Raw genomic sequence first — 27,388 nt, forward strand, 5'->3', positions numbered from 1 at the left:
CTGAGGGCCTTCTCCACAGAGCCTGAGTAAAGAGCTTTAACCTTAGCGCCCACGCGGGAGAACTCTATCCTGGGGGAGCTCGGAAGTGTCTGACTGGGGGAAGCAGCCTAGTGCTGGTTCTGCTTTGGGCTCATAGGTCCAGTGCTGGAGCATAGAAGCCTTGTATACGCCTCTGGGAACAATTTAAGCCTGAAGGGGGGGGAGGATGGGAAATGAATGAACTGGCTCCAAAATACCAAGAGAAAGCTGTGAAATGGGAGCCAATAGATGTACAAGTGTTGGCAGGGCACAACTTATACAAACCAGATAACTGGCCCTTCGCCTGGCTTGTATAGTCATTTACGAATAATTGCTTTATAGTTAATTATATTTAATGTTCAATACTTGACATTTAATGATAAAGCGTTTGATGTGGGTTAAGACCCAGGGAGGTCTTCTCAGAACCCTCCATTTGGCAGTGTGTTGGGGTGGAGAGGGTCTGACTGTGAACGACAGAACTCTAATAGTGATTCAGCGCTAGCCTGTGGCTCAGCTGCGGTGCCACTGGCTTGTCATGTAGAAGGCCCCGGCCTGCGCGCCCTTCTGAAACCCAGTGTGCTTATTACTTTGGAAGGAGGGCTACGGGATGTTGAAAGTCGAGGGTACAGTTAAGGTGGTGCACTAATATGGTAGGCAAGGAAAGCTGGAGACATGGTTCAGTGGTTGAGGGCACTTGTAGAGGACAAGAATTTGGCTCCCAGAATCTTAATCGCGTTGGAAATCCAGGATGGCTCACAACCTTCTGTAACTCCTGTTCCCGAGGATCCAGTGCCCTCTTCTGGCCTCCCTAGGCAATGCATGCATGTATGCATACACATGCTCATACACATAAATACATACAAACATAAATCTCTAAGAAATGCTGAAGGGCCAGAAGTAATGCTGGGAAGGGAGAGGTTAAAGGCTCTTGAGAGTCTGAAGCAGGAGGATGAGTTCAAAGCTAGCTCAGCTACATAACAAGTTCAAGGCCAGCTCAGGTAGGCTATAGGAGATTCTTTCTCACCCTCCAGCACGTGCAAGAAGAAAAGGAAAAATAGGACACCCTGTGTGACTGTTATGGAAGTGGACTTGGTTAGGCTGACTTCAGGGCTCTTTCCGAGCTGGGAGAGCCTGAGGTGGAGATGCCTGAGGTGGAGAGGATTGGGGAAGGCCAGCCACTGCACTGTGCTCCGAACATTCTTAGGGACCGTGGGACCCACGGGCTGGATAAGGGGGAAAGGCAGAGCCCCACATCAGGGACCAGGGATTCCTAACTATGTCCACTCCTCTCACCCTCCTCCAGTGCCGCCCACCATCAGTGTGCCCAAGGGTCGCTCAGTGGTGACCGTGCGCGAGGGCTCTCCTGCCGAGCTTCAGTGTGAAGTGCGGGGCAAGCCCCGACCGCCAGTGCTGTGGTCTCGCGTGGACAAGGAGGTCGCCCTGCTGCCCTCAGGGCTGGCCCTGGAAGAGACTCCAGATGGGAAACTGCGGCTGGAGCGCGTGAGCCGTGACATGAGCGGCACCTACCGCTGCCAGACGGCTCGATACAATGGCTTCAACGTACGGTCCCGGGAGGCTCAGGTGCAGCTGACAGTGCACTGTGAGTCCCCTCCCCAGACACCCAGCCTAGGCCACCCCCACCCCTCCAACTACTGTTTGCACACCTGAAAACTCTGATGATTCCTCTGCAGAGGCACAGAAAAGTTAAATAATTTGCCTCAGTTTGTACAGCAAGGCTTGAATTTGAACTAGGTCTAGCGATAGTGCTCTAAGCTTCGTGGCTGTGCGGTCTTTCGTTACGTGTTGGTCGAGGGACCCACTGAGCACAACCAGAGGCCCATTGTGGGAAGCATGGCTGGAGGGAACCGCCGGCAGTCTGTGCCTGGCTGTTGTATGAATGAGTTGCGAGTGTGTATCGGCCCTGAGATCCTCCTAGGCCAGGATCACGGGACTGGGGGACAAATAAGCCACCTCCTCCGCGGTCCTACTGACCGCAGCCCTGGTTCCCAGTCCCGCCAGAGGTGGAGCCCAGTTCTCAGGATGTGCGCCAGGCCCTGGGCCGGCCGGTGCTCCTGCGCTGCACGCTCCTGCGCGGCAGCCCCCAGCGCATCGCCTCGGCCGTGTGGCGCTTCAAAGGACAGCTGCTGCCCCCTCCACCTGTTGTCCCCGCCGCCACCGAGACCACCGATCATGCCGAGCTGCGCCTGGACGCCCTGACCCGTGACAGCAGTGGCAGCTACGAGTGCAGCGTCTCCAACGACGTGGGCTCAGCCACCTGCCTCTTCCAGGTCTCCGGTGAGCGTCCGATTGGCCCCACCAGCGCCTTCCCGCCCGCGCCCACCTGGAGCCAAGCTCCACCCGCTGTGGCCCTGCCACACCTAGCCGGGCTTCGCTTCAATCCTACTCCTGCGGTTTTAGGCCTTCATCTTCCAAGATCTGTCCGTTCCAGATGTAGTCCCCGCCCCGTAGAGCCCAGATCCAATCCTTGACCTCTTCTCGAAGGCCCGCCTCCTCAAGACCACGCCCCTCCATCCCTGTGCTCCGTGTTCTCCCCGAGGTTCCCGAGGTTTCCGAGGTTCCCGGGCTGGTGAGGGTTCGGTCCCTTTCTTTGGCTTCCTACAGCCACGTACCTTTCAAACCAGTCTCTGCAAACGACCACAGTAGATTTAGATCCTTTCAGCCTCATCCATCCTAGTGCTTCTGTCCCTCCAACCCCGCTCACACTCAGAACTCGGGCCCGGACCCGTCTCAGCCGTAACTCTAGCTCTTCCTCAATGGTTCTTGGCCCCAGAGGCTGCGGATGGGGAAAACCGTTGGGTACTCCCTCTTGGAGCTTGAAGGGTAGAAGATGCCCCTAAAAAGCTGGGGAATGTCGGGGTGAGGCTTGGCTGGCCCAACACAATCCTCCCCAGTCCTTCTCCCCCCGCCCCGTTGCCACCCTAGAGGTGTAGGCTGTTGGGTGCTCAGACATCCTTGTCAGCCTCTCCTTTGTATCAGTCCTCTCCCCCATGAGCCCACAGGACTGCTGATGGGCCAGGATGGGGGACAGCATGGTGGGAATTGCTGAGAGAGCTTAGGGTAATAGACAAGCTGCCAGGGTGGCCAGTAACCTCTCATTCTCCTCTCCTTTTTGAGAGCCACCTTCCTGCCAGATCTGGTGGCAGTGATCCTGGGAGACCTGTTTCCCTATTGGTTGGCACCCCCAGATTTCTCAATAGCCCCTCCAAGGCACCAGGTGGCCCCTTTAATTCTTGAACCACTTAATCCTCTCAATAGCAGGGCTAGAGATGCAGATCACTGGCCACCTCCCAGGCCCCTCCCCACCCACTCAACTTTGCCAGCAGAGGCCCCTGTGACATTTCCCATCCCCTTCCCTTTCCCTGTTCCCCCATTTTCCCTGTCTCCCCACCTTTTGACCTCCACCCACCATTTCTTCTTTCTTCCCTCGCTATATGCCTGACCCTTGTCTTTACCAATCTTTCTGTTTCTTCCTTGGCCCTTCCTCACTATTCTCCCTCTTGGAATTTACAATCACCCCCTCCGTTCCCGTCTCACCTGCATCCTCCCCATCCCCTCTCCTTCCAACGCCAACTCTCCTCACAACACCCCTTTCTCTTTGTCGCCCCCACCTCTGACCACCCCCTTCCCACGGCTCCTCTTTCCATGTCTCTCCCACCTCCGCCCTCCATGGCCCCGTGCCCCCTCCCTGCCCTCTCAGCCAAAGCCTACAGCCCGGAGTTTTACTTCGACACCCCCAACCCCACCCGCAGCCACAAGCTGTCCAAGAACTACTCCTACGTGCTACAGTGGACGCAGAAGGAGCCAGACGCTGTGGACCCAGTGCTCAACTACAGGCTCAGCATCCGCCAGGTGGGCCAGTGGGGTGCGGCTATCGTGTCGGGTCCTGGAAATAGGGACAGGGAGGAGTTCCTGGACACAGCCCTCCTGTCTAGGCAGCTTCTCTGAGGCAGAGGAAGAGTCTGAATGTAACAGCCAGAGCTGGGAGCCTCTGAGCACACTGTGTCCTCCATACTGTCCCTGGGCACAGCTGAGAGCCACACACAAGACAGCTGTGTGCAGGACAAGATCACTATGGCTCTTAGAATGAACATCTCCTTTGGTACCCAGGGCTGAGAACAGGAGCTCTGTAGGACAGCGCCCCTTTAGCCTGGCTGCTCTCATGCCTGCCTGGTCCAGTCTATGTGGTCCTGCCCTGCCCAAGCGGCAGTAGTGGGAAGGGAAGACTGTACTCCTGGGGACAGGGCCTGGGGACAGGAGCAGAGCGGAAAAGAGTTTAGTAAGATTACAGCTCTTTTGACCTTCATTTGCTTATCTGTGAAGTGGATAATGTGGCTAATTCATCTCAGAGAATTGTTGTTTTGAGTATTAGATGAGTGATGATGCCTAAGCACTTTATAGTGTCCCTTACCTGTTGCTATAGTAACCATTATATATCCTTGTTAACATGGAGACAGCCCTGGGAGGGGGCCTGGAACTGCAAATTGCCCCCAGCTCAAAGATGGGGAAGCCAAGGGCCGATGTCCCAGACTTTTGCTCTTTCTGCTCCCATGAAGCATTCTGGGAAGTCTGGGTTGTCGCCCCAGGGGACACTATGGCCTGCTGGGCATCTGAGAACTCTCCTGTATCCACAGTTGAACCAGCACAATGCCATGGTCAAGGCCATCCCTGTGCGGCATGTGGAGAAGGGGCAGCTGCTGGAGTACATCCTGACGGATCTTCGTGTGCCCCACAGCTATGAGATCCGCCTCACACCCTACACCACCTTCGGGGCTGGTGACATGGCTTCCCGAATCATTCACTACACAGAGCGTAGGTGATGGTGGCGGCGGCAGCTCTGGCGGTAGCAGGAGGGGTGGGCCCGTTAAATATACCCCTCCTAGATCGCCCTTGAACTTGAGTCACCCCATTGTGCCTGCTTACTGTATCATTACAGACCAGACCTACTGGTCCCCGGTCCTGGCTCTGAAGACCCTTCTCCTTGACCCCCAGCCTGGGCACACTTTGCATAGCCATGCACCTCAGTTCTGACTTGTTTTCCTTGCTTGCTTTTTCAGCCATCAACTCGCCCAACCTGTCAGGTGAGACCCCAGTCCTTAACGTCCCCTACCTGTTAGGGATATAGAGACTCTCCTGTTGGGATATGGGGACCTGGAGAAGATACTCAGAGAGAAAAATAACTGCTTCCAGTGTTTCCATGGAGAAGAGCCAGCCGCAGAGGATGGGGCTGGAGATGCTTCTCAATCAGAGTCTACTCTGGGCTCAAAGACTGCACGTTGGTGAAGGGCCCTGTCGGCCAAAGTGATGGAAAAGTTGGGCTGCCCTAATTTCATCTGTTCCTGCAATAAAAACCCCTGAACAAAAAGCAGCTTGGGGAAGACAGGGAGCAGGGGGGTAGTCTGCGGGATGCCGGGCTCCTGCGAGGGACCTCTGTGCAGAACTCACAGGTTGTCTGAATCTGAAGAGGCGCATCGTTATTTCCTTATTTTCCCAGCTTCTGACAGAAATTTAACAGGCTGCTTAAAGATGAGCGTAGACAACAAACCCTGCAGAATAATCAGTGCCTGTTACTTTATCATCCGCGGGTGCCCAGTGTTTCCCCGTCGCCTTGCAGTTGTTGCAGACATCTGTAAATGTCACTTTCAGTCATTAGTATTACAGAACCACAGTAGTTATTAGACCTAGCTAGATCTTGTGATCTAATTATATAATAAAGAGGGTCTGTTATTATATAACGGATTACAAGAATATTTTGACAACTGTATTTCAATATAATTGATTTCCTTTGAAGTCCCTGCGCATTTTATTGTTTGTGTCTAGAATCATTATTCTGGAAGGCAGTCTTAAACCAGAAGACTGTGGCAGGAAGTCTTGTTCCTGAATAAATTTGTCCCGGACCCCACTGCCTGATCTCTCTGGCCCTGAAGCCCTGGACCCATTACTTAGATTATTTAAAGGTGGCTTATGGATGTTAAGGGGAGGGCAGGATAGACAGGGGCTAAGGCTGAGTCTCTTTGTCCCATTCCCTGTGCCTCCATGCAGACAATACCTGTCACTTTGAGGATGAGAAGATCTGCGGTTACACTCAGGACCTGACAGACAACTTTGACTGGACGCGGCAGAATGCTCTTACCCAGAACCCCAAGCGTTCTCCCAATACCGGTCCCCCTACTGACATCAGTGGCACCCCTGAAGGTGAGGACACGGTCTGTTGTATGGAATAGAGCATGGCCTCTGGGGGGAGTCTAGGCCTAGGACCCCCAAGAGTGGAAGGAGACACATACAATCCTTGGGGACCCTCCGAGGGAGACAGAACTGTGGCCTTGTTGAAGGTCAGAAAAGGAAGAAACTGTCCACAGAGCTGGGCACTGCTGAACTCTGAGCAGAGTCCTGCAAGGTTGGGTGAGGAGCCTCGGTGGGGATGAACTTTAGCAGCTTACAGTAGCTCTGAAGACCAAGCAGGGAGGAAATTAGCTGTACAGAGGCAGGGTGGCTGGGGAGAGGTTGCTAGTACACCCCCCACTTCCACTGCAGGCTATTACATGTTCATCGAGACCTCCAGACCCCGGGAGCTGGGGGACCGTGCAAGGTTGGTGAGCCCTCTGTACAATGCCAGCGCCAAGTTCTACTGTGTCTCTTTCTTCTACCACATGTATGGGAAACACATCGGTGAGTTGGAAGCCGTGATATTGACTGTGTGAGCTGTCTGGGGAAGATGAGGGAGCCACAGAAGGCTCAGGACTTCCCAAGGAGGCCTAAGCTTCTTGAGTCGACTAACCTGGGAGTCGGGGTCGGGGACTGTGGGCAAGTGGAGCTGAGGATGGAGAATACGGTTTAGCTGTTTTGGTTGTGCATCGGCTGCCTGCCAGATACTGGGATGCATTTAATTCAGAGAAGTTAAGCGTTTCCTCAAGACCGCGTAGCTCAGTGACGTGGGTCTGATTTCCCTGAAATCTTACAACGCAACATGGGAAAGGTGTTTCCTCCTGAGCTGTTGAGGAGAAGTGCTGCTTCCTAAGTGTGATGTAAGGACCTCTGGACTGGGAGAGAGGTCTGGTAGAAGCTTCACTTTTCAGTCCTGAGCTTACCAGCACGGCTGCTGCTACCATAGCTGCTGCCGGGTACCAGCATCCTTCGCTCTGTTGCGGGAGATGGACAGGTCTCTGTTCCTCAGCCTAGGGGACAGGCAGTCTGACTGCTAATGGATCTGCTAGGAGGTAGTGACCACTGTGGTGGTGGAAGGACAGCGCCTGGACAGCAGATGACGAGGCAAACAGGGTCTGTCTGGAGGCTGGGCTTGGAGACTGCCGAGATCGCGAAGGCTGTTTAATGAGCTGTTTGTGCTGGGTGTGGCCGTGCCTTGCTCTTGATCCCAGTCCTGGGAGGTTGAGGCAAGGGTCAGTTTGAGGCCTGGCCTACAGAGGCAGCCAAGCCAGCCAGGACTACATAGTGAGATCCTGTCTTAATTTTTTTTTTTTAAAAAAAAAAAACCTACAGAAGAGCTAATGTATTTTACAGGGAGTGACAATTGTAAAGGGTGCATTAAGTACCTCCTGCTCTTCTTGGTCCTGCCGCCACTACAGAAGGCGGTAGGCAGTACACGGAGCCTCTCTCCCGGCTGTTTTATACTCTGTTTTTACACTCACCACTTCCCTCTGGGCCATCCATCATCCTGGCACTCCTTCCTTATCGGTCCCTTGCATGCCCCCTCCCCCCTGCGCGGCAGAGGGGTGGCTCTAAGGTTCACCCTGGAGAAGTTTCCACATAGCTGGAGGAGGGTCCTGCCAAATGGACCCTCCAGGACGGGGTGAAATGGAGGATTCTGCATTCGTGGAACCCTGCCCCCAACCATCTCCTCAGACCAGCACTGTGGCTGGGTCTGGACTCTGTGAGAGGTTCCCCTGGGGTGAGGAAGATGGCTGACCCTGGCTGTCCTTGCCCTTGGTTCCATTTAGCTTCAGAGCGGTCAGTTCATTCTGGTGTCCCTAGTCTTAGTGACGAGTCACCTCAGTCCCAGGCAGATGCAGATGGTGGATCACTGTCAGCTTGGAGTGGTCCTGGGCATCCAGGTGTCGGGGGGGACACAGAGGGTATAAGCCTGGTGGATTAGAGAGACGGAAGCCTGAGGGGACAGGCTCTGTGGTCACAGACCCTGCTCCAGGCTTCCCAGGAGTGGAGCAAACACCGGGCAGCTTTGAGGCCAGCTAAGGGTGGCTCTCTTCGTTAGACCCGTGGGACAGGAGTGAGCTATTTGAGAGGTTGAACACATCCCGCGCATGGACAGAACTGTCCAACTGTGAGAGACTCCAACCTAGGTCATGTTCCTCCTCTGCTCAGGACCCTCTGACCCTTCCTGTCCCCATCTTCAGGTCTCCCATCGCCAGGCACAGCTCTAACCCCCCTCTGGCCTTATTTGCTGCCCCCTGACGCTGGCACCCATCGCTGTTTGAATCCTCCAGGCACATTCCTGCCTCTGAGGGCTTTGCTCAGAACCACCCCTGGCCTGGAATGTTATTTCCTCCTTCACTCGGGTCTTCTAGGGCAATCCTTCACTACCCCACCTAACACAGCTGCCATTCCTGTTCATCAAATTGCTTTTTGTTTTCTGTTTGTTTGCAAGCACGTGTGGGTCGGTGTGTGTGCACCTGTGTGTGGAGTCAGAGATCGACCTTGGGCATTGCTTCTCTCTCAAGTTTCACCTTAATTTGCTTTTTGTCTTGTTTTGAGGCTGAGTCTTTTAATGTAGCCCTGGCTGGCCTTGAGCTCACTGTATAGACCAAGCTGGCCTCAAACTCACAGCGATCTACCTTTCTTTGCCTTCTGTTTTCTGGGGTTAAAGGCGTGTGCCAGCTTACCCTACCAACTTTAATTTTGAGAAAGAGTCTATCGCTGACCCTGGAGCTCACTGATTTCACTGAAGAGATGACATCACAGTTAAAAATAGTGGCGGTTCTTGAAGAGCACCCTGGGCTCAATTCCTGATACCCACATGATAACTCAGAATGGTCTGTGTCTCCTGTTTGGGGGCATCTGAAGCCCTCTTCTTACTCTGTTGGCATCAGACACATGTGCGGTGCACATGCATACGTGCAGGCGGTACACATGCATACGTGCAGGCCAACACTCATACACACAAAATAAAAATGAATCAATCTTTTGAAAAGATTGTTTTTGAGACAGGGTTTTATGTAGCCCAGGCTAAACTCAAAATTGTTCTGCGGCTGACGGCTTGTAAGGGCCCTGAAAAACATTGGGTCTGGGCCCTGCTGAAGCCAGGGTAGCTGTTTCCTGTTCTGCTGGTACAAGTAGCCACCCTCTTAGGGGCCCATGCCTGAGGGATGAGGTCTTGTCGGTCTTGAGCCTGTAGCTTGTCCCCCAGGTCTAGCTTTGCTATGTAGCTCCCCACCCCCACCCACACACTCACTGTGCCTGGCAGCTTTGGGCACCAGCTGTCCCTAAACTTTGTGTCTCGTCAGCTCTCCTTGGTCCCAGCCAACTCCTTTCATCCAAGGCAGGTAACATTTGGTGACTCTCCCCGCAGTGTAGGGAGGGAGGTGTCTGTCTCTCTGGCATCACAGATGGTTCAGCTTTGTGAGCAACGCCATGGAAATGCCAGCCACCAGGTGCCTCTGAAGATGAATTTCCCTTTCCTGCAGAGCCAGGTCTCTTGTGCCATGGGAGTGGTTGAGAAGGGCTGAAAGAGACGTCCAGGGGACACTGATGGCGCCTGTGTGGCTTTCAGGACACTGCAACCCGCTGCTGTCCGAGTGCCCCTAGCATTCCTGGGATTGCAGATCCCCAAGGCTGCAACAGATGGGTCAGCACCCCAGGCTCTCGCCCTCTGAATCTCACCAGAGCCATGTAGTCCTCAGGTTTATGTCTTTAGATAAACTCATTCTGGGTTGCAATGTTGTGTGTTAGCTTTGTCCTAGCATCATGGCTTGGAAGGCTAGAGTTACTCATTGTGTAAGACATTCAAATAAGGAGCTGGGGAGATGGCTCAGTGGGTAAAGTATTCGCTGCTCAAGCATGAGGACCTGAGTTCAAATCTGCAGTACCCCTGAGAAAGCTGAGTGGCCGTGTACATCTGTAACCTGATGGGACTGGGGAGGTGGGGGGCAAGACAGGCAAATCCCGGGGGCTTGCACCAAGCCAGCTGTCAATCAGTGAGCTCCAGGGTCAGTGTACAAAAAGATTCTAGGAAGACGCCTAATGTTGACCTCTGGCCTACACACACACACACAAAATAAATCTCTCTATGTATAATTTTTAAAACTATACAATACATTAAAAAATGGTAAGTCCCTTTTTTCACCCCAGTAACCATGTACCATCTAGGTGTACACTTGTGCTCTGAGAATCTTGTCTAGGATGAGGTCAGGGGGTGTGCCTGTTCTGGGATGGTTTCCCTCCTGGATGGTGATGGCAGTGTGTGCGTGTGTGTGTGCGTGTGGGTGCGCGCACACGTGCGCCCACTCATGCACGCGCACACACACACACACTCCAGGCCTGATTCATTGATTACACAGAAAAGAAAGGAAAATAAAAGGAAGTCTACAGGCTGGTCTGGGCACGGGAACAGGTTCCATTAAGCAGGGTAGCGCTGTGGGCATTGGTGAGGGAGGGAGAGGCTGGCTTAGGGGAGACAAGGAAGCTAGATGTCATTGCCAACCTCACCATGCTCTCTCTTCTCCTGCCACAGGCTCCCTCAACCTTCTGGTGCGGTCCAGGAACAAAGGCGCTCTAGATACACATGCCTGGTCCCTCAGTGGCAACAAGGGCAACGTGTGGCAGCAGGCCCATGTGCCCATCAACCCCAGTGGGCCCTTCCAGGTGAGTCGCTTGGCGAAGGTCCCATGCAGGTTCCTGGGGGGTTAAGGCAGGGGATGGGGACTTCCAGGTAGCCTGAGGTGAAGGGGTGGGGAGGCTCTGCTGCCAGGCCCAACTTCCCCAACCCTTCCCCCACTCTCTGACCCCACCCCAGATTATTTTTGAGGGGGTTCGAGGCTCGGGCTACCTGGGGGATATTGCCATAGATGATGTCACACTGAAGAAGGGAGAGTGCCCCCGGAGGCAGATGGATCCCAATAAAGGTATGTGACTTGAAGTGGGTTGGGGATGGGGGGAGAGGGCTGCTAGGGAGGGGTTTAGGGTGCCTGGATGACAGAAATGTTCATGAGTGCCCACTTGGGCACCACCCTGAGTCAGGCTGTGAGGAAAATGGAGAACTGACAGGGGCCACTGGCCCTGCCTCCTCTAAGCTTGCTGACTTGTCTGTAGTCTGTACCCATGGCCCAGGTGTCTCCAATACCGATTGCTCCCGTGGACTGAGCAATGACGGTGTACCAGGCGCAGGACAGAAAGCTGCAATAGCAGGCTTTGCTTAATGCTCCTGGCAGCTCCCCGGGATATCAAATACTATTTAGACCCATTTTTTAGGTAAAGAAACTGAGGCCCCATGAGGTCAAGTCTTTTGCTGTGTCTTAGTGAGCCTGAACAGTGGCCCTGAGTTAACCCCCATGAGTGTGCTTATGGGAACTGTGTGAGCTCCTCCTACCTTCAGCCTTCCTTTACCCCCTCCCTGAAGGGAAGAAGCAGAATCATGAGGCCTCTCGTGGTCTAGCCCTCTGTCCCTCCCTGCCCCTGCTGGAACTAACCGGAGCTCTGGCCTGGTTCTTCTCTCTCTTGTGTCACAGTGGTGGTGATGCCAGGCAACGGAGCCCCCGGCCTGTCCAGCCTGCAGCTTTGGAGACCCCTGGCTATCTTCCTCTTGGCGTTGCAGAGATGATGAGAGCTGTCTGGCCCCCACCCCACCCCGCCCCGGCACACCAAAGTGTCCACATCGTACCAAAGACTGACCCCTGCCAGCCGGGGTGCCCGGGGCGAGGCCGGCCCGCCAGGGAGGGGGCCTTCATTGGCTGCAAGGATAAGCCGAGAACACGGACAGTGGCCGGGCCAGGCTCTGATGGTTGTTCAACACACGCACACACTCACACACTCACGCTCACACACACAGATATATTAAAGCACAAGTTTCTAGCCAACCTGCCAGCACCTTCTTTACTATGGAGACAAGGGACTTACCCGAACGACGCCCGACACCTCCAAGGACCTCGGTGCGACACTGGCCTCATCCTGGCTGCACTGCACTGTTTCTGACCTTGCCCCGTCCCGCGATTCAAGGCCGAACTCCAGCCCAGAGGCTTGGCAGAAGGGAGCCAGGTGTGGGCAGACCCATCAGACTTGTGTGTCTGGTTGGAGATCACAGGGCTCACAGGCAGGCCAGGCGGGACTCTGTGAGCTCTCTGTCCCTCGGTCAGAGGCTGAGAAGGAAGGAGCACCTGCTGCAGGCGGCTGTCCACAGAGTGTGGCGACAGGCTGGATGGTTGAGGCACCGGTCAACTCAGATTCCCTTGTCTGTCCCTAAGATGTCATATTTCCCTCCCCACTGTGCCCACTTGGAAGGGATCCACCACAGGACTTAGGGTGTGGGCAGTGTGAGGACGGCTCCCCCATTCTTCCCCAGTTGAGACAGTTCCAGCTTGGGACTTCCAGAGAAGCTGGTGATATGAAAAGTAGTGTCTGTCCATGCCAGCTTCCCGGGTGGGGCTTGGCTTTGAGAGGAGCAGAGTAGGGAACTCTTTGAGTAGGAGCAGAAGGGTCTGTGATTACATGTTTCCACAGAGAACAATGAACTCATAAGCAGAGTGGGACCCCTGTTTCTTAGGTATGTAGTCTGCCGGGGAGGGGGGGTCTAGAAGGAGGGGGCCGTGAAGAGGATAGAACACTGTCCAATCAGCTGTGGAGCAAGGGGGTGATGGATGGAGGTGGCTGCGTCTCCTTTTTCCCTGTGAGCTGGGGAGAGCACTTTGTCCTTGGAACTTGAAATTGATGGGATAGGATCTAGAACTTTCCTCTTTGGTTCCCTTTACACCCTATCCAGTTTCCTTGGGAGAGAGGAATCCTAGCCCCTTCTGCAATGAGTCTATGTACCCGTGCATGTGGCGTGTCTGTGTCCAAGTGTGTCTGTATGCGTGTCTCTGCGTGTGTAAGAGTGTGTGTGCCCATTTGTGTCTGTGTAGCACTGTGCACATCTCTGGACAGGCGTGTACAGGAATATGAGGCTGAGTTCAAGCCCAGTCTCTGTGGGTGACTGACGTGTGCATTTTGCATCTTAATGACGTGGTGTGTTTGTGGGTGCTGGCCCTATGTGCAATCTCAGACTGCCTGCTCCAGTCTAAATCTTACATCTCCTGTGGGTGACAAAGAACTTAGAGACGACCCTATTGAAGGCTAGCCCCTTGGCTGGAGGCATGGCACAGGGCTCTTCCTTGTGCATTTTGGGGGGACAGTTGCAGAGAAGAGGCTGGAAACCCCCGCCCCTGCCTCCCAGCAGCACCACGGCACCAAGACGCACACTGAGGATCAGGACCCTTGCTGCCCAGCCCCCAACTCCACCTGGCCTGTGTCCTCGTTATCAGCATCGTCATGGATGCTGGGTTGTCAGGCCAGGGTACAGCTGTACCTTCTGATACCCGAACAGTGTGTCTGCCTTCCTGGCCCCTTCGAGGCCTCTGTCTGAAGTGAGTTGCTCTGGCTTCCAGAACACGCTTCCATGGCATCTGCCTGGTATTGCTCCTTAATTGTCCCATCTGTGCAGAGTCTGTTGCCCCATCTAGACTGTGAGCCCCTCCCCCTCTGAGCCCCTCCTCCTTTCTTGCTGGTAAGGGAGACTAGGGTGGAAACCGGGTGGAATGGTTTCCATAAACCAGTGGTCCATGGCCCTAGCTATAGAACCGACCCTCCAGGGTCTTTTAAAAGTACAAATGCTTGGGCCTCAACCTGGGGGTTGGGGTATGATTCAATGGTATAGGAATGCAGCCTGGCATTAGAAACATTGAGAAGTATCTTAGCATAACCCGAGACAGGAAGCTCAGATTCTCTCAACTCCAGGGCCATCCCGGAGAAGCAGCTCCACTCCTTCCTCCTTGAGGTTCCCACCCCACCTTAAGCTTGCTCCTCACTTCTACTCATTGTCCTGACTGCTCTATATCTCAGAGCTGGACACAGGAAAGATGCGTAGTTTGCGTTGGTCCCATATTCCACAATCTTTCTTATGGTGAGAGCAGCCATGTCTGAGGGTGTGTGGCCTGAGATTACAAAGCCTGTCTGCTAAGAAACCAACCTACCCTCTTGTGCAAGTGGGTAAGGCTGGGGTGTGCGTGTCCGTGTGCGTCGTGGCGTGCAGGGCTTGTGATGTCAGATGTGTGTGTACTGGAAGCGCTCAGGTGTACTCAAGGCTGAGAGCCGAAGTGTAACTGTAGGGTAGGAGCTTTGTGCACGTGGTGCCTGTGAATCCGCTTCCCTGTATGTCCTTATGGGTCAGTGTTGGGACAGGTAGCCTGTGACCACCCCGGGAGACCAGGCTGACGGGATCTAGCTTATCTCTTCAGTGCAGCCTCACCCTCTGTGTTGAGGGAACTGAGGAAAGTTGTGGCCTTAAAACGGGGATCCCAGAGTCATTTCTCAGGGGTTTGAGGCCCTTTTACCCCAGCCCCTGCAGATTAGAATCTGGGGGAGAAAGGGATTTTTGGGATAAGGGACTGAATAGCAACCAATGGGTGGTCTCAGCTTGACCACCCTGTGCCTGGGACCACAGGCAAGCTCCCGGGGATGCGATGTGAAGACCAAGCCTGCTCCTCCCCTCACATTCCTCTCCTCGGTCCTTTCTCGTTAGCGCTCTTTCTCCTGTTCTCTGAAAGTACCTGTTCAGGCTAGCAGAGCCAGGACGAGCCTCAGACATGCTGGTCTTTCATGGCACAGATGCAGAAGCTGGAACGGAGAGGGGCAGGGATGGCTCAAGCCTTGGAAGCCTAGTGCTACAGCCCTGGGGGTGTCATCCCGCTGACCTCTGGTCCTGGGAACCTCTTACCTGACTGACCAGCTACAGGCGGCTGAGCGGAACTGACCCTTCTCTGGGTACCTTCAGTGCTGCTGGGTCTGTCACACACGCGACAGGTGTCATGAGGATTTTTGAAGCGAGAAACCATCTCCCTGCCCTGTTCTGGCCTCTTCTCCCAGGCCACAGCCCGTGGACAGCACGGGTACCACATGGAAGCTGTCATTCTCTGTCAACATTGGCTGCAGTCACTGCTCCTCCCACGGGCTCCCGACAGAGGAGACTCTGTTTCCCCACTGCCCGCTGCTGTCAGCACAGGAGGCTGGGCTGGCAGCCAAGGCTGGCAGATGCCAGTGTCCTCATCCTCCCGACATCCTCCCCAGGACCAGGAAAGCTGCGGGGGACGTGCAGTATTCTTGGGTTTTCCTCTGCTTGGACAGCCCCATGAGGCTGGAAGGGTGGGTTTCCAGGGAACAGCCTAGGAGTGTGATGTGTGAGCCTGTACTAGAGAGTTCCTATGGGCTTTTGGCTGAGCTTAGATTTTGGTTGCATTCTGTCCTGTCAGTGGTGTGTGTGTGTGCGTGCGCGCGCGCGTTCATGTGTGTGCATGTGGACATGTGCGTGCATGCAGTGTGTGTCTGTGTAGGGTGGGGCAGAAGGACCACTCTTTTCTGGAGACCTCTTGACCTTTAGCACTGGAGAGGACCTTAGAGGCATCTAACCTGGTGTGCCCATTGTACAGGTGAGAAAACTGAGGTTCAGAGAGAAGGCACCTGCCCATCCCCATCCCTCTCCCTTCCATATGTGGCCTGCCTTCATTGCCCAGGGGCCCTCTTAGAAATGCTCTCCCTCTCCTAGCAGCTTCCTGTTCTCTACTCAGACACCTCATCTCCCCCATCTCAGCCCAGTTGGGCAGAAAGGGCAATGCCCTAGGACATCCCTGAGCACCACCACCCCCAGCCTAGGGCAGCTTGCTCATCAAGCCCTTATCCTCAGCCCGTAAGGGACAGGAAAGAGAGGACTGTTCCAGTCCTGGGGCCTCACATATGCGAGGAAAGTCAGCCCTTCCTCAGATGCCCAGGTCCACGTCTGCCCCGCCCATCCTGCCACTGAGGTAAAAGCACAACAGGAGACCCCCCCATTCACGGGTGACATGCCTTGGGGTCGTCTTTGGTCTCACGACCCTGCCTCACCCCTTTGCCTTGCTCTCTGTCTCCACCCAGCCTCTGTCCCCATCGCCCCTCTTTCTTTCTTCCACAAACCCCAAAATGTAACCTCTAGTCGCGGCCGCGATTGTTTCAATCAATAAAGACGCAGTGTTCTAGAACTCGGGGCCAGCCTGCGTGTGTTGGGCTTCAGGGAGGGAGAGCAAGGGGATGGGATGACCAGAGGCAGTCTTTCCTCTCTTTGCCACCTGTCACTGTGCCCTAGACAGAGGGCACCCGTGTGCTGTCTGCCCACAGCGAATCCTTAAACACTGTGTCCAACTAGTGGGAGAGACAGACGCGGAGCTCAGACCAACGCCAGGAAGTGTATCATGGAAGCAGAGGGCTGTCAAAGAGAGTTTGGGTTTGGGGCTTCAGGGAAGACATATATTTTAAAAAAGAAGCATTTAGTTAAGTGTGGAACAAGTTTGCGACCCCAGAACATGGGGAGCTGAAGCTGCAGATCTTGAGCTTGAGGCCAGTCTGGGCTACATCAGAATGAGCTCATGGCCAACCTTGGCAATTTAGTGAGACCTTGTCTTAAAATAAAAGATGTTTAAAAAAATAGTGTGTGTTGGGGGATTGTGGAGAGAAGGTTCAGATGCAAGACCTCATATTGTTCTTGCCAAAGACGCAGGTTCAGGTCCCAAAGCTGGGATGGCTGATGAACCACCTGGAACTCTAGCTCCAAAGGATCTGGTGCCCTCTTCTGGACTCTGTAGGCACCTACACTCACATGTGCATATACCCACACATAGACACACATGCATGTAATTAAAAATAACTTTAATGCTGGAATATAGCTTTGCGGTAGAGCACTTGCCCCAGATCATCACAGTAGCCTTTCTTATTGTTCTAGGACTGCAGAACTGCGAGGTCTGTCAGTCCGTTCAGCTTCTTCTTCTGTTCTCCTCAGGATTAGCGGGCTTGCTGAGGTCACAGGACAGGCAGGCAAGTGAAACCCAATGTCCACATGTGGAGGGGTGTCATGATAAGGGCTGTAGAGAGACCAGGCAAGCAGCGGGAAGATTCTGTCCTGTTACCTGTTTGCAATGACTGAGGTGGGTAGAGTCGCCGGGCCCATGTTTCACACAGGGAAATGGAGGCCTCACAAGGCAGCAAGCTAAGGACTCTCTGCCTCTCTGGAGCTTTATCAGTGCTCATCATTGGTGCCTGCTTGAGACACGCCTGCTGGAGACATAGCTTGGGTAGTCTGCTCACAAGGAGCTAGAAGATACAAACTCTCCTGAGAGTCTCACACACACACATGCACGCACACACACAGATCAAGAGGGACAGACACTGGAATGCCCGCAGAAGTTGGGTTGTGACAGAGAAGGTGTCCTGTGCTATACGAGCTTCTGGGCTCAAAGAACTGAGAGCTGAGGCCATCGGCTATAGAAACTTCTGGCTCCTGTGGTGAGGTAAAGATGGTCGGAATCCCTCCTCACACTTCCTGTGGAGGCAGGGTCTGACTCCCTTCCCCTCCAGTCTGCACTGGTCTTAGCAATTCTTTTGTCCAACTGAATGTGACTTTCAAAGCCGCTTCAGCTTGGGCATCTTGGAATGTCCTGTCCCCGAGCCACAATGTTCCCAACTCTCCTGAGACTACCAGGAGGCAGGGAGTCCCCCCACTCCCTCCCAACCATCCCAGCTGGGATTGGCCTGCCAACCATTTCTGCCGAAGCACCAGGTGATGCGGGAGTGGAACCATCTTGGACTCTAAGACCATTGCTCCAGCGGTTGCGGTTCGGGGCACATCTGCCTGAATTTCTGACCAGCTCGTCATGGAATATAACGTAATGCTCCTGAGGTAGGGGTTTGCTCGCTTGTTACAAGCGCAAGAGTTAATCTGGCCTGTGTGGTTCATCATCTGTATCTCCATCACATTCCCCTCTGAGCATAGCCCACCCACACAGTTCCTCACCTGACTCATGTCAGCTCCCTCAGACTGGAGCCAACCAGGGACCAGGACCTCCGCTCCATTTCCCCCGCACAAGTGAGCTTCCTGTGGCAGCTAACAGCACCCAATGACTCAACCTCTCAAGAGAAGGGGCTGCTGGCTGACTGCTGTTTTACATCCGGACACACACACATACACACACTCAGTTGAGCAACCTGTTGACTAGCTGCCAGCTGTCATGTGCCACCTCTGATCTAATCAACTGGGCTGAAGAAAGGGGCCATGGGTGTACAACATGGCTAACATGGGGGCTACCATTTTTAGAGCGCTCTTGGGTAGACCCTCTTAAAAAGGCAGGAAGGGGGCAGGTGGGTCTCATAAGTCCTTTCTTGTCCACCCTTCCTAAAGTGGCCATCCATTCCAGGGTCACTGTTGTGTGGTGTGTGCACTGTGAACGTCTTCCAGTTGACCTTGGCCAAGGCCCAGCAGGTCTCAATACCAGGATCCAGGCAGGTGAGGTCACTTGAGGCACAGTCCTGTTGGCTCATGCTAACTGTTGAGTGAGAGACTTCTGGGGAGGGGCGACACACACACATCTAATCACCTCAGAAAGGGAACCCATGACAGACCAAAGAAACAATTGTATAAAACCCAATTTGGTGAAGCAATGAGGTTTCTGTTTGTTTGTTTTGGGGGGGGGAGGAGGAGTGTGGGTGAGAGGTTACTCAGAGGAGCGCGCATGACTCAAAAGCAGCTGCATCACCAAAATGCTCACCCTGAAACCGGCCATGACTCAAACAAGCTGCCACAGCGTGCGGGGCAGCTTCATAGTCCAAGGAAACCTCCCCTCTGCAGTCGCTGGGTCGTCTCCCCCTGAGGTTGTCTGTTTCCCTAAAGCTGGGGAGAGCCGCTGAGAATCTTCCAAGTTTCAGCTTTCCCATACACGCACCCTCCCTTTCCTCCTGAACCTCATGGGTCTCCCCGTCCCTCCTGGAGAGAATGTTCTAGTTCTGAGGACCATGCCACACGAGCGACTCAACTGTTTTAGTTCTGTATTGCAGATAAGGCCTGCCAGATTCAGAAAGGTGAGGTGGTCACAATGTTCATAAAATTCAAGAGGGGAAGGGTCTGGAGAGACATCCAGAAGTTTGGATTTCGGTACGGCGTTCCTCCTCAGCCCGAAGCTCTGCCGTGTTCCCTCCTGGGGATTGTCATATCTTGCTAACCAGCTCCTCCCCAGGCGCCCGGGTTGGGGGGGGAGTAGGTGTGGGGGGGAGCGGAGTCCTTTCCCATGGGGCTTGGGCTCCAGTTCTGCTGATGGACCTGTCCCCTGTTCCTGCTTTTCTTTTTCTAGCACCTGACCTTTTTTGCGTATGTCCTTTGTTGAGAGCTCCGCTAACACCTTTTTTAGAAAGAGGCTGGGTAAAAATAAATCCAAGGAAAAAGCCGACACACTTCTCCTTGAAGTCACCCCAAACCTAGGCAGAGGCCTCTCTCCAGCCCGCTTCTCACGCCTCCAGCTTAGATCCATCTTTCCTGGGCATGCAGCCTGGCAGCACCCAGCGTGGCTTCCTGCTCTAAGGTCAATTTGGCAGCTCCCTCAGATGCAAGTCCCTGAGCCCATCATCGCATGGGCTCTGCCTGTTCAGGTCTCCTCTAAAGACGGGGGCGGGGGGGGGGGGGCGGGGGGGGCGGGGGGGCGGGGGTGGGAGCGGGGGCGGGGGCAGGGGTGGGAGCGGGGGGGGGCGGGGGGCGGGGGAGGCGGGGTGGGGGCGGGACGACAACACGACTTCCTGTTCCTCTCAGGTTCCCTGCGGCTGGCAGGCTGGAGCTGGGGGCATGGATTCTGCACTTAGGAGCCTCACCCATTGCCAAAGCTGCACCGAGCAGGGTCCACTCTCAGATCTGCTCTCATCCCCCATGGCCATCCACCTACTGACTCTCACCTGAGACACGGGGAGAACAGAGTTGAACATGAAAGGGGCAGGCTAAGGTACAGCTTCCGTGCAGTGGGCACAATATATGAATGAGAGAGAGTGGCCAACTGGAAAACAGCGTGCCCATCGCTACTTCGTGCGTGTGTGTAAATGTGTTCATGTGTGTGTGGGCGCACACGTGTGTGCTTACACATGGGTGTCATTCCTCACGCACTGACCACCTTTCTGTTGTTGTTGCAAGATAGGGTCTCTCGCTGACTTGGAGCCTGCCCAGGAACTAGGCTGGATGATCAGAGAGCTGAGAAGTCCTCTGGCTCTGCCTGCCCAAGACAGAGTCCTCCGGCTCTGCCTGCCCAGGGAGAGGGTCACAGATTCACGCCACCTCCCTAGGCTGGGGAGGGAACCCGTGTCTGCATGGCTGCAGAACAAGTACTCAGCCATCTCCCCAGCTACTCTCTCATGTTTGTCAAAATGTACCTGAAGTGTTGCGGTGTGCGTGCATGTGTGCGTGTGCATGTGTGTGCATGCATGCATGCGTGTGTGTGTGTGCGAGTGCATGTGTGTCCCCTAAGATTCTCCCCTGGGATGTGGACACTGGTGATTACAATAGTAAAAATTCAGAGACTCTGAGCCACCCCAGGCCTTCTGCGCTATCTGAATATCTCTACATAAATGTGTGTCATTTTTAATAACCAAGAAGAAAGCCGTATTTTCTTGAGAGGACAGAAGGCAGAGGTCATCACGGACTATAGATGAAGAGTAAAGGTCGCCTCTGTTCTTCCTGTGAGCTCCATAGCTCAGACATCTCAGAGTTTGGGAAGGGGCTTTGAACTTGAGGTCTTTCCTTGCTGGTTTACTCAAAGACAAATACACAAGTGAAAGGGGAGACGGGAAGAGTAGCAGGAGCCGACCAGGGACAGGAAGTAGGGATACTGAGCCAGGTTTTTAATTAATTAGCTAATGGACTGTCCGTATGTATACATATGGGCACAACACGCATGTGGAGATCAGAGGACACCTCTAGGGTGACAGTCTCTCCTTCTCTCACATAGGAGGACCTGGGGATGGAACTCAGGACATCATGCTTGGTGGCAAGCACCTTTACCCTCTGAGTCATCTCATAAACCCTCTTGAACCAAGTAAGGAAAACCTCAAAGAGAATCCCCAAGTTCCAGGGAGAGATACTAACTTGTAGTGTTATGTCTAAAGTGGCGTACATAAACGAAGTCAGTACTGCGAGGGATGCCATCACCCACTGATACAAGGGAACGGATCTGATGAGAGTTTACCAAGGCCAGTTGGACTGGGACTGAAAGAGGACGTGATCTAACCAGACTCTCCGAATTTGGCCGGATTCTCTGACTGTGGCTGACCCGAAGTCTTTCTGAAAAGCCATTGACTATGACACTGGGACCTGTTTCCTCTACATATAATGGATTTTGGGGATCCAGTCTGTTTGGACACTCACCTTCCTGGACCTGGAGGGAGGGGGAAGGAACTGGAACTTCCCACAGGGCAGGAAAACCTGACCGCCCTGGGGGACGAAGAGGGAGGAGGAGGGGGAGTAGGGGGAGTGGGAGGGTGTTGGGAGGGGGGGTGGAAATGGAAACTTTTATAATTTAATAAAATTTACTAAAAAAAAAAAAGAAAAAACAAAAAAAAATAAATAAATAAAGTGGCGTACATGTGTATATGAGAGACACAGGGACCGCAAAAGTGTGCATGTGCATGTATGCATGCACGTGGGTGAGTGTATTGCATGCCCACCTATGGATGCCTGCAGCTACCTTTCCACTATAATTAGCTGTAGGGCAAGTGAGTAATTAAATGCCCTGGGTTGGTGGTTGCTGCCATCAGAGAAGAAGAGGTCCAGGAAGGTGTGGTGTGTGGATTGCAGCTCCTACCCTTTCCTCACTCTTCATTTTCCCATCAGCCTCTGGTCTCATCACCCAGAGTCAAGGTCCCAGAATGGAGACTGAGGTCTGGGGCCTGGGGAGGAAGACTATGTGATCAGCCAGGGCTCCTGTGCCCTGTGCATCTCATTGAAGCCTCCTTGTGCTCTCTCTCTTTTGGCTGAAGGGTACCAAAGCCCTTAGGTCCAAAAGACGGGAATAAGAGGTAAGGATCAGTAATTGTTACTCTGGACCAGGAGCCCATTAACTGAGATGCCCGAAAACAGAAGACTAATCCACCATTGTGCTTTCCCTGGGAGGCTGAAATGTGCCCACTCTACAGACAGGACTCAGCGAGCAGGGCGGTTTGCAGAGAGATCGCAGGACTGTAGGGCCGTGCTTGGATCCTGGGTCGGGCTTCTCGTCCCACCACCCAAGGAAACAGGCTGTGAATGTAATAGATGCCCGTGTCAGGGGCTCCCTGAAGGGAGAGAAATGGAAATCACAGTGCTTGCTGCTGGAATGTGTGGGGTAGGGGTGGGGAGGGCGTCTGGAGGGAAGTCTGAGGAGGGATGGAGAGCTCTTTGGGAACTTGTGTCCAGTCCAGGGAGGAGGAGCAGGTGGGGACAGCAGGTCCTGGGTACCTATTCGTGCCCGACTCAAGGGTTAAGAGGGAGGACTCATGAGACCCACAAAAAAACTGAAAGAACTCAGAAAAAAGTGACAGTACCCATGAGACCCCATCTGCGCCACATAAACAGTGGGCAGCACTGGGGAGGGAGGACTCTTCAGTGCGACAGGGAGCTCTTGTGAGCTGTCACCTGCTGGGGTGAGCTTCGCAGAGGTTTGTCTGCCTTTGAGCCACCCATGCTCCAGTCAACTGCGTCCACCGCATTAGATGCGGGTGGGACCGTTTCTTTGGTCTGTCGGCTGTGTCCTCACTGGAGTGAACAGACATCTGTCTGTCCGCATCTCCCCAGGGACAGTCGCACAACAGCAGGTCTTAGGAGAGGGTGGAGATATTTCCAGAATGTTCCGGGTTTCCACACACATTTGTTTTGTCTTATGTCTGGTAGGAGGTTCTTTTATTTTTTAGTTTTTTTTTTTTTTTTTATCAATCTCATATCATTACGTAGCTCAACCAGATGTTATATTTGGTCAAGTTCCCTCCTTAACTGGGGAAGGAAGACTGCTAGCCTCTCAGCCTGCCCACCCTATACATAGCAGGCTCAATGCCTGCGGCGGACAGTGAGTATTGTCGGCCACCACAGCCTCTGCCACAAGGGGTCAGAGAGGGCATCTGGAGAAAGGCAGAAGAAAGGAGGCCAGGACTAAGACTGAACCCCGAGGGAGCCTTACCTGGTGTGAAGATGGTTGAGCCGGCCCCTCGAGGCCCAGTCTCCTGTGAATTAGGGGAGGTTTGAACATAAAGATTCTTCCTGTTCAGATGACCAATGAAAGGAGAGAGTGGGGTATTCCCACGGAATGCCAAGAAAGAGAAGAGACACTGTAGGTTTTGTTGTAGTTGTTGTGTGTGTTTCTTTTAACTCTTTCTGGGCCTGTCACCCAGTTCCCAAATAAATACACGGAGATTTATTCTTACTAATAGATGCCCAGCCTTAGCTTGGCTTGTTTCTAGTCAACTTTTCTAACTTAAATTATCCTGTTTCTCTTTCTTAGTCCGTGGTTGGTTGTGTGGTTGCCCCCTTCTCCTCTCCTTCCCTTGTTCCTCTCTCTCTCTCTCTCTCTCTCTCTCTGTCTCTCTCCCCCCCCCCCAGATTTCTCCTCCTATTTATTCTCTCTGCCTGGGAGCCCCACCTATTCCTCTCCTGCCTAGCTATTGACCATTCAGCTCTTTATTAGACTATCAGGTATTTTAGACAGACAAAGTAACACAGTTGCACAGAGTTAAACAAATGCAACATAAAAGAATGCAACACATCTTTGCATCATTAAACACATTCCACATCACAAATGAATGTAATACATCTTGAACAAATATTCCACAACAGGACGCCTGTAAAAGGTCAAGGAGACCCCCAACATGCATCTCTGTTTCTATTGGTATGGCAGAGCCTGTTGTCTCCACCCTCTGTTGCAGATCCCCACCACCCAGGCCTAGGTGAGATCCAAATGACCTCCTCCTTCTTCCCACACTCATCCCCTGAATTGGGCCCCACCCTCACTGGGAGGAGGGCAGGAGCTGTAAGACCAGGTCACAGGCTTCAGTGACTTGGCCCTGGGGATGGGGTAGGGGGATGGTATGGGCCAGAGCAGCCAGCATAGTGTTGCATTGCACAAAGCAGGCTGGGCTCTGAGGGGCCCGGGGCTGGGCATCCGACTCACACCAGTGGCACCAGGATAGAGGAGCAGCAGCCAGAGATCGGCTGGGGTCTGAGACAGTAGGCCTCAGTAAAAATGAACTGCAGGGGTCCCGAGGGGAGAGCTGCCTTCATGAAGTCCCAGGGGCAGCAGGCCCTCTGTCTTGAGTATGGGGGAGCCTGGATCCCAAAAGTTATTGCCCTGGCCCTGGACTCTTGTTCCTGGAGAAGGAAATAGGTTGGAGCTGGGAAGGGTCTGTCCTGGGACCCAGTGATGTATGCCATGCTCCAAGCTGTGCCAGCCATATGCCCTCCAACTTCCTACAGCCTGAAAATGCTGGGGTCTAGGGTCTAGACTCTGGGAGAATGGTCAGGAGCTCTGCTCTGCCCCTGCGTGTGCCACAGACTCTAAGGAACCCCAGATTGTGGTTTCTGACTGACTCTGTGGAGACCACGATTCTTCCTCGAGATCAATCTCCGATCCAATTTTGGAAACACAGCAGGATGAAGAGTGAGGATCAAAAGGCACTTGCTAACGGGTAAGTGATTCAGGGGAGTAGTTTGCGTCTTCAAAATCCTCGGGACTCGTTATAGCTGAGGGAAGGCTCCAAAGCCAGTATGGGAGATTGCAGAGGTGTATCTTCCTCCCACTGGCCAGGCTGTGCTGAGATCAAACTGTGTCTCCCTCATACTGCAGCTCCCTGAGGATTAGCCATGTCCCCCTGATATGTTACCCTTAGAGGACAATCCATATCTCCTCAGCCTAGGGCTCCCTCAGGCCATTTCTCCTTCAGATTGAGGATGTGTCTTCCCCAAGTTGGGGTTCCCTGAGGATAGACCATGTTTTCCCCAGAATGAGTCCTGTCTCCCTGGGTTGCCTCCCCCAGGCCCGCCAGGACAAGGTATGTTATCCTCTGACTGGGAACCTCTGGGGACAATCCATATCCCTCAGCCTCAGGTTCCTGCACGAAACACCCCCTGTGTGTATTTCAGATGTAGAACATTCTCTTGGGCTCACCAGTGCAATGTTGGGTAAGCCTTGTTCTCACTCCCTCCCACCCCCATCTCCAGAGCACTGGCTGTGGCAAGGACTGCAGATGGCATCCCGTAATGCCCGTGGGTGTTTAGGCGCCTTGGGAGTAAAGTTTAGCCTCATTACAGCTTGTTTGAGAGAAGAGCCAATTAGAGAGGCAATTTCCCTTGAGCAGCCTGAAGAATGTGTTGATGTGCTAGCCAGTGAGATGGGAAGCCAGTAACCTTTTTCCTCTCTGCAGGCCTAATGGTGGCCCTGACTGCCCCTCACACCTCTATGAGTCTCCTAGCCACTGGATTTGGGCCAATGGTAGGAGAGGAGCCTTGTGGCCAAGTTCTCCTGAGACCTCTGCTCTCCAGAGGTTACCCTGACCCATCTCTCTCCATTAACTCCACACCAGCTTCTTTTATCCTGGTGTATTCCTTGTTGTGGGGAAACTTCATTGCTAATTACCTTCTTTGGGGCTAAATGTCTTTCTATTGAATCTTTGTGGCGTAGGAAAATTGGATGTGCCCTTAGAAGGAAGTCCCCTTTCCTTTCCCATCCTTTTCCATCTAAGCCGCCTGCCAGATGGAGGTTGACAATGACGCTCTTCTAAAGCTCAGTGCTGGCCAGTGTTGGGAGCTATAGATCCCGGCCCCTTGACTTTCTTTGACCCTTTGCCTACTGGAGTGAACTGAGCACGAGACCTCGCCTGCAGCTGCTTTAAGCACGAGACCTCGCCTGCAGCTGCTCTGAGCACGAGACCCCGCCTGCAGCTGCTCTGAGCACGAGACCCTGCCTGCAACTGCTCTGAGCACGAGACCTCACCTGCAGCTGCTCTGAGCACGAGGCCCTGCCTGCAGCTGCTCTGAGCGCGAGACCTCGCCTGCAGCTGCTCTGAGCACGAGACCCCGCCTGCAGCTGCTCTGAGCGCGAGACCTCACCTGCAGCTGCTCTGAGCACGAGACCCTTTCTGCAGCTGCTCTGAGCGCGAGACCTCGCCTTTAGCTGCTCTGAGCACAATCTGAGTACGAGACCCTGCCTGCAGCTGTTCTGAGCACGAGACCTCGCCTGCAGCTGCTCTGAGCACGAGATCCCACCTGCAGCTGCTCTGAGCACGAGACCCTTTCTGCAGCTGCTCTGAGCACGAGACCCCACCTGCAGCTGCTCTGAGAATGAGACCCTGATGGCAGGCTGATGAGACCCACAGTTGAAAGATCCCGAGAGCTGGGCGTGGCCAAGATTCCCTATGAAGTTGCCCCTGAGCACAATAAAGGGGGGCATTTGGCATTCTTGTATCAAGGGTGACCCGTGTCCGTGTCTCTGTCTCTGTCTCTTTCTATGTGTCTCTGTGTTTGTCTATGTGTTTTTTAGTCTCAGCTTAGTTCCTGGCTCGCATACCGGTCCTGTAGTGGCATGGGAGCTACAGGCCCGTCTTCATTCGGGTTTTTACTGGCCAGGGTATGATGGGAAGCAAATGAACGAAACCTGACTAAAGCCACCGAGGTAACACAAAGGGAAGGACTTCAGATCTCTAGGAATCAAAGCTCAAAGTGAGGGTGGGGCTGGAGCTCAGAGCTCTACACAAGCCAGAAGGTGCTTACTCTTTCTCTTACTTGTTTTTTCTTCTTTCTTTTCCTTGCTTTCTTTCTTTTTTTGTTTTTGTTTGTTTGTTTGTCTGTTTTTTAAGACAGGGTTTCTCTGTAGCTTTGGAGCCTGTCCTGGAACTAGCTCTTGTAGACCAGGCTGGCCTCGAACTCACAGAGATCCACCTGCCTCTGCCTCCCGAGTGCTGGGATTAAAGGCGTGTGCCACCACCACCTGGCTCCTCTAACTTTTGAATTAGTGTGATCTCTAGGCCCTTCTTCCTCACAGGACAGCCACCTCTCTTCTCTACCTCCCCACTCATAGCCTTTCCACAAAGAAACAGCCAAGCCTCTGCTAGAGATTCCCAGGAAAGAATGCTGGCTGACCCAACTTTGGGTACTTGATCTTATGGGGATCCCTGAGAAAGGCCCCCATGCTGGAGTCAGAGCTGGCCTGGGGAACCCATGCCAGGAAGAGGACAGACTAAAGGGTGGCCATCCATCATAGGGACAGATGCCTCCCTTCCTCACGGTGCCTGTCATCTTGTCACACAACACATCTTGAAGCAGGCACTAAAAAGTCCCGGTGGCCGC

At 53.7% G+C, this 27,388-nt stretch overlaps 1 protein-coding gene and 1 long non-coding RNA gene across 3 annotated transcripts in view; both read left to right on the top strand.

Annotated features, from left to right (window-relative positions):
* Window positions 1-16,262, top strand: part of Mdga1 (MAM domain containing glycosylphosphatidylinositol anchor 1) — a 58,742-nt gene extending 42,480 nt beyond the window's left edge. Inside the window, exons 8-17 of one of the 2 annotated variants that reach the window (XM_048451271.3) lie at window positions 1,322-1,618; window positions 2,029-2,313; window positions 3,737-3,888; window positions 4,671-4,848; window positions 5,094-5,117; window positions 6,079-6,231; window positions 6,571-6,705; window positions 10,739-10,869; window positions 11,073-11,129; window positions 11,733-16,262. In XM_048451271.3, the coding sequence (XP_048307228.3) occupies window positions 1,322-1,618; window positions 2,029-2,313; window positions 3,737-3,888; window positions 4,671-4,848; window positions 5,094-5,117; window positions 6,079-6,231; window positions 6,571-6,705; window positions 10,739-10,869; window positions 11,073-11,087 (1,370 nt within the window). In that variant the 3' untranslated portion in view covers window positions 11,088-11,129; window positions 11,733-16,262. Of the gene's footprint in view, window positions 1-1,321; window positions 1,619-2,028; window positions 2,314-3,736; window positions 3,889-4,670; window positions 4,849-5,093; window positions 5,118-6,078; window positions 6,232-6,570; window positions 6,706-10,738; window positions 10,870-11,020; window positions 11,130-11,732 lie in introns of both variants that reach the window. The other variant, XM_048451270.3, reaches the window with a different exon arrangement.
* A 3,109-nt stretch (window positions 16,263-19,371) lies between these two features.
* Window positions 19,372-21,510, top strand: LOC146890864 (uncharacterized). The gene is made up of 3 exons (XR_014998476.2): window positions 19,372-19,692; window positions 19,850-20,036; window positions 20,226-21,510. It is a non-coding gene; the product is annotated as an uncharacterized LOC146890864 (long non-coding RNA).
* Window positions 21,511-27,388: the final 5,878 nt, after the last annotated feature.

The sequence above is a fragment of the Myodes glareolus genome, chromosome 18, assembly GCF_982192425.1.
Source record: "Myodes glareolus chromosome 18, mMyoGla1.1, whole genome shotgun sequence".
In the NCBI taxonomy this organism is placed as follows: Eukaryota; Metazoa; Chordata; class Mammalia; order Rodentia; family Cricetidae; genus Myodes; species Myodes glareolus.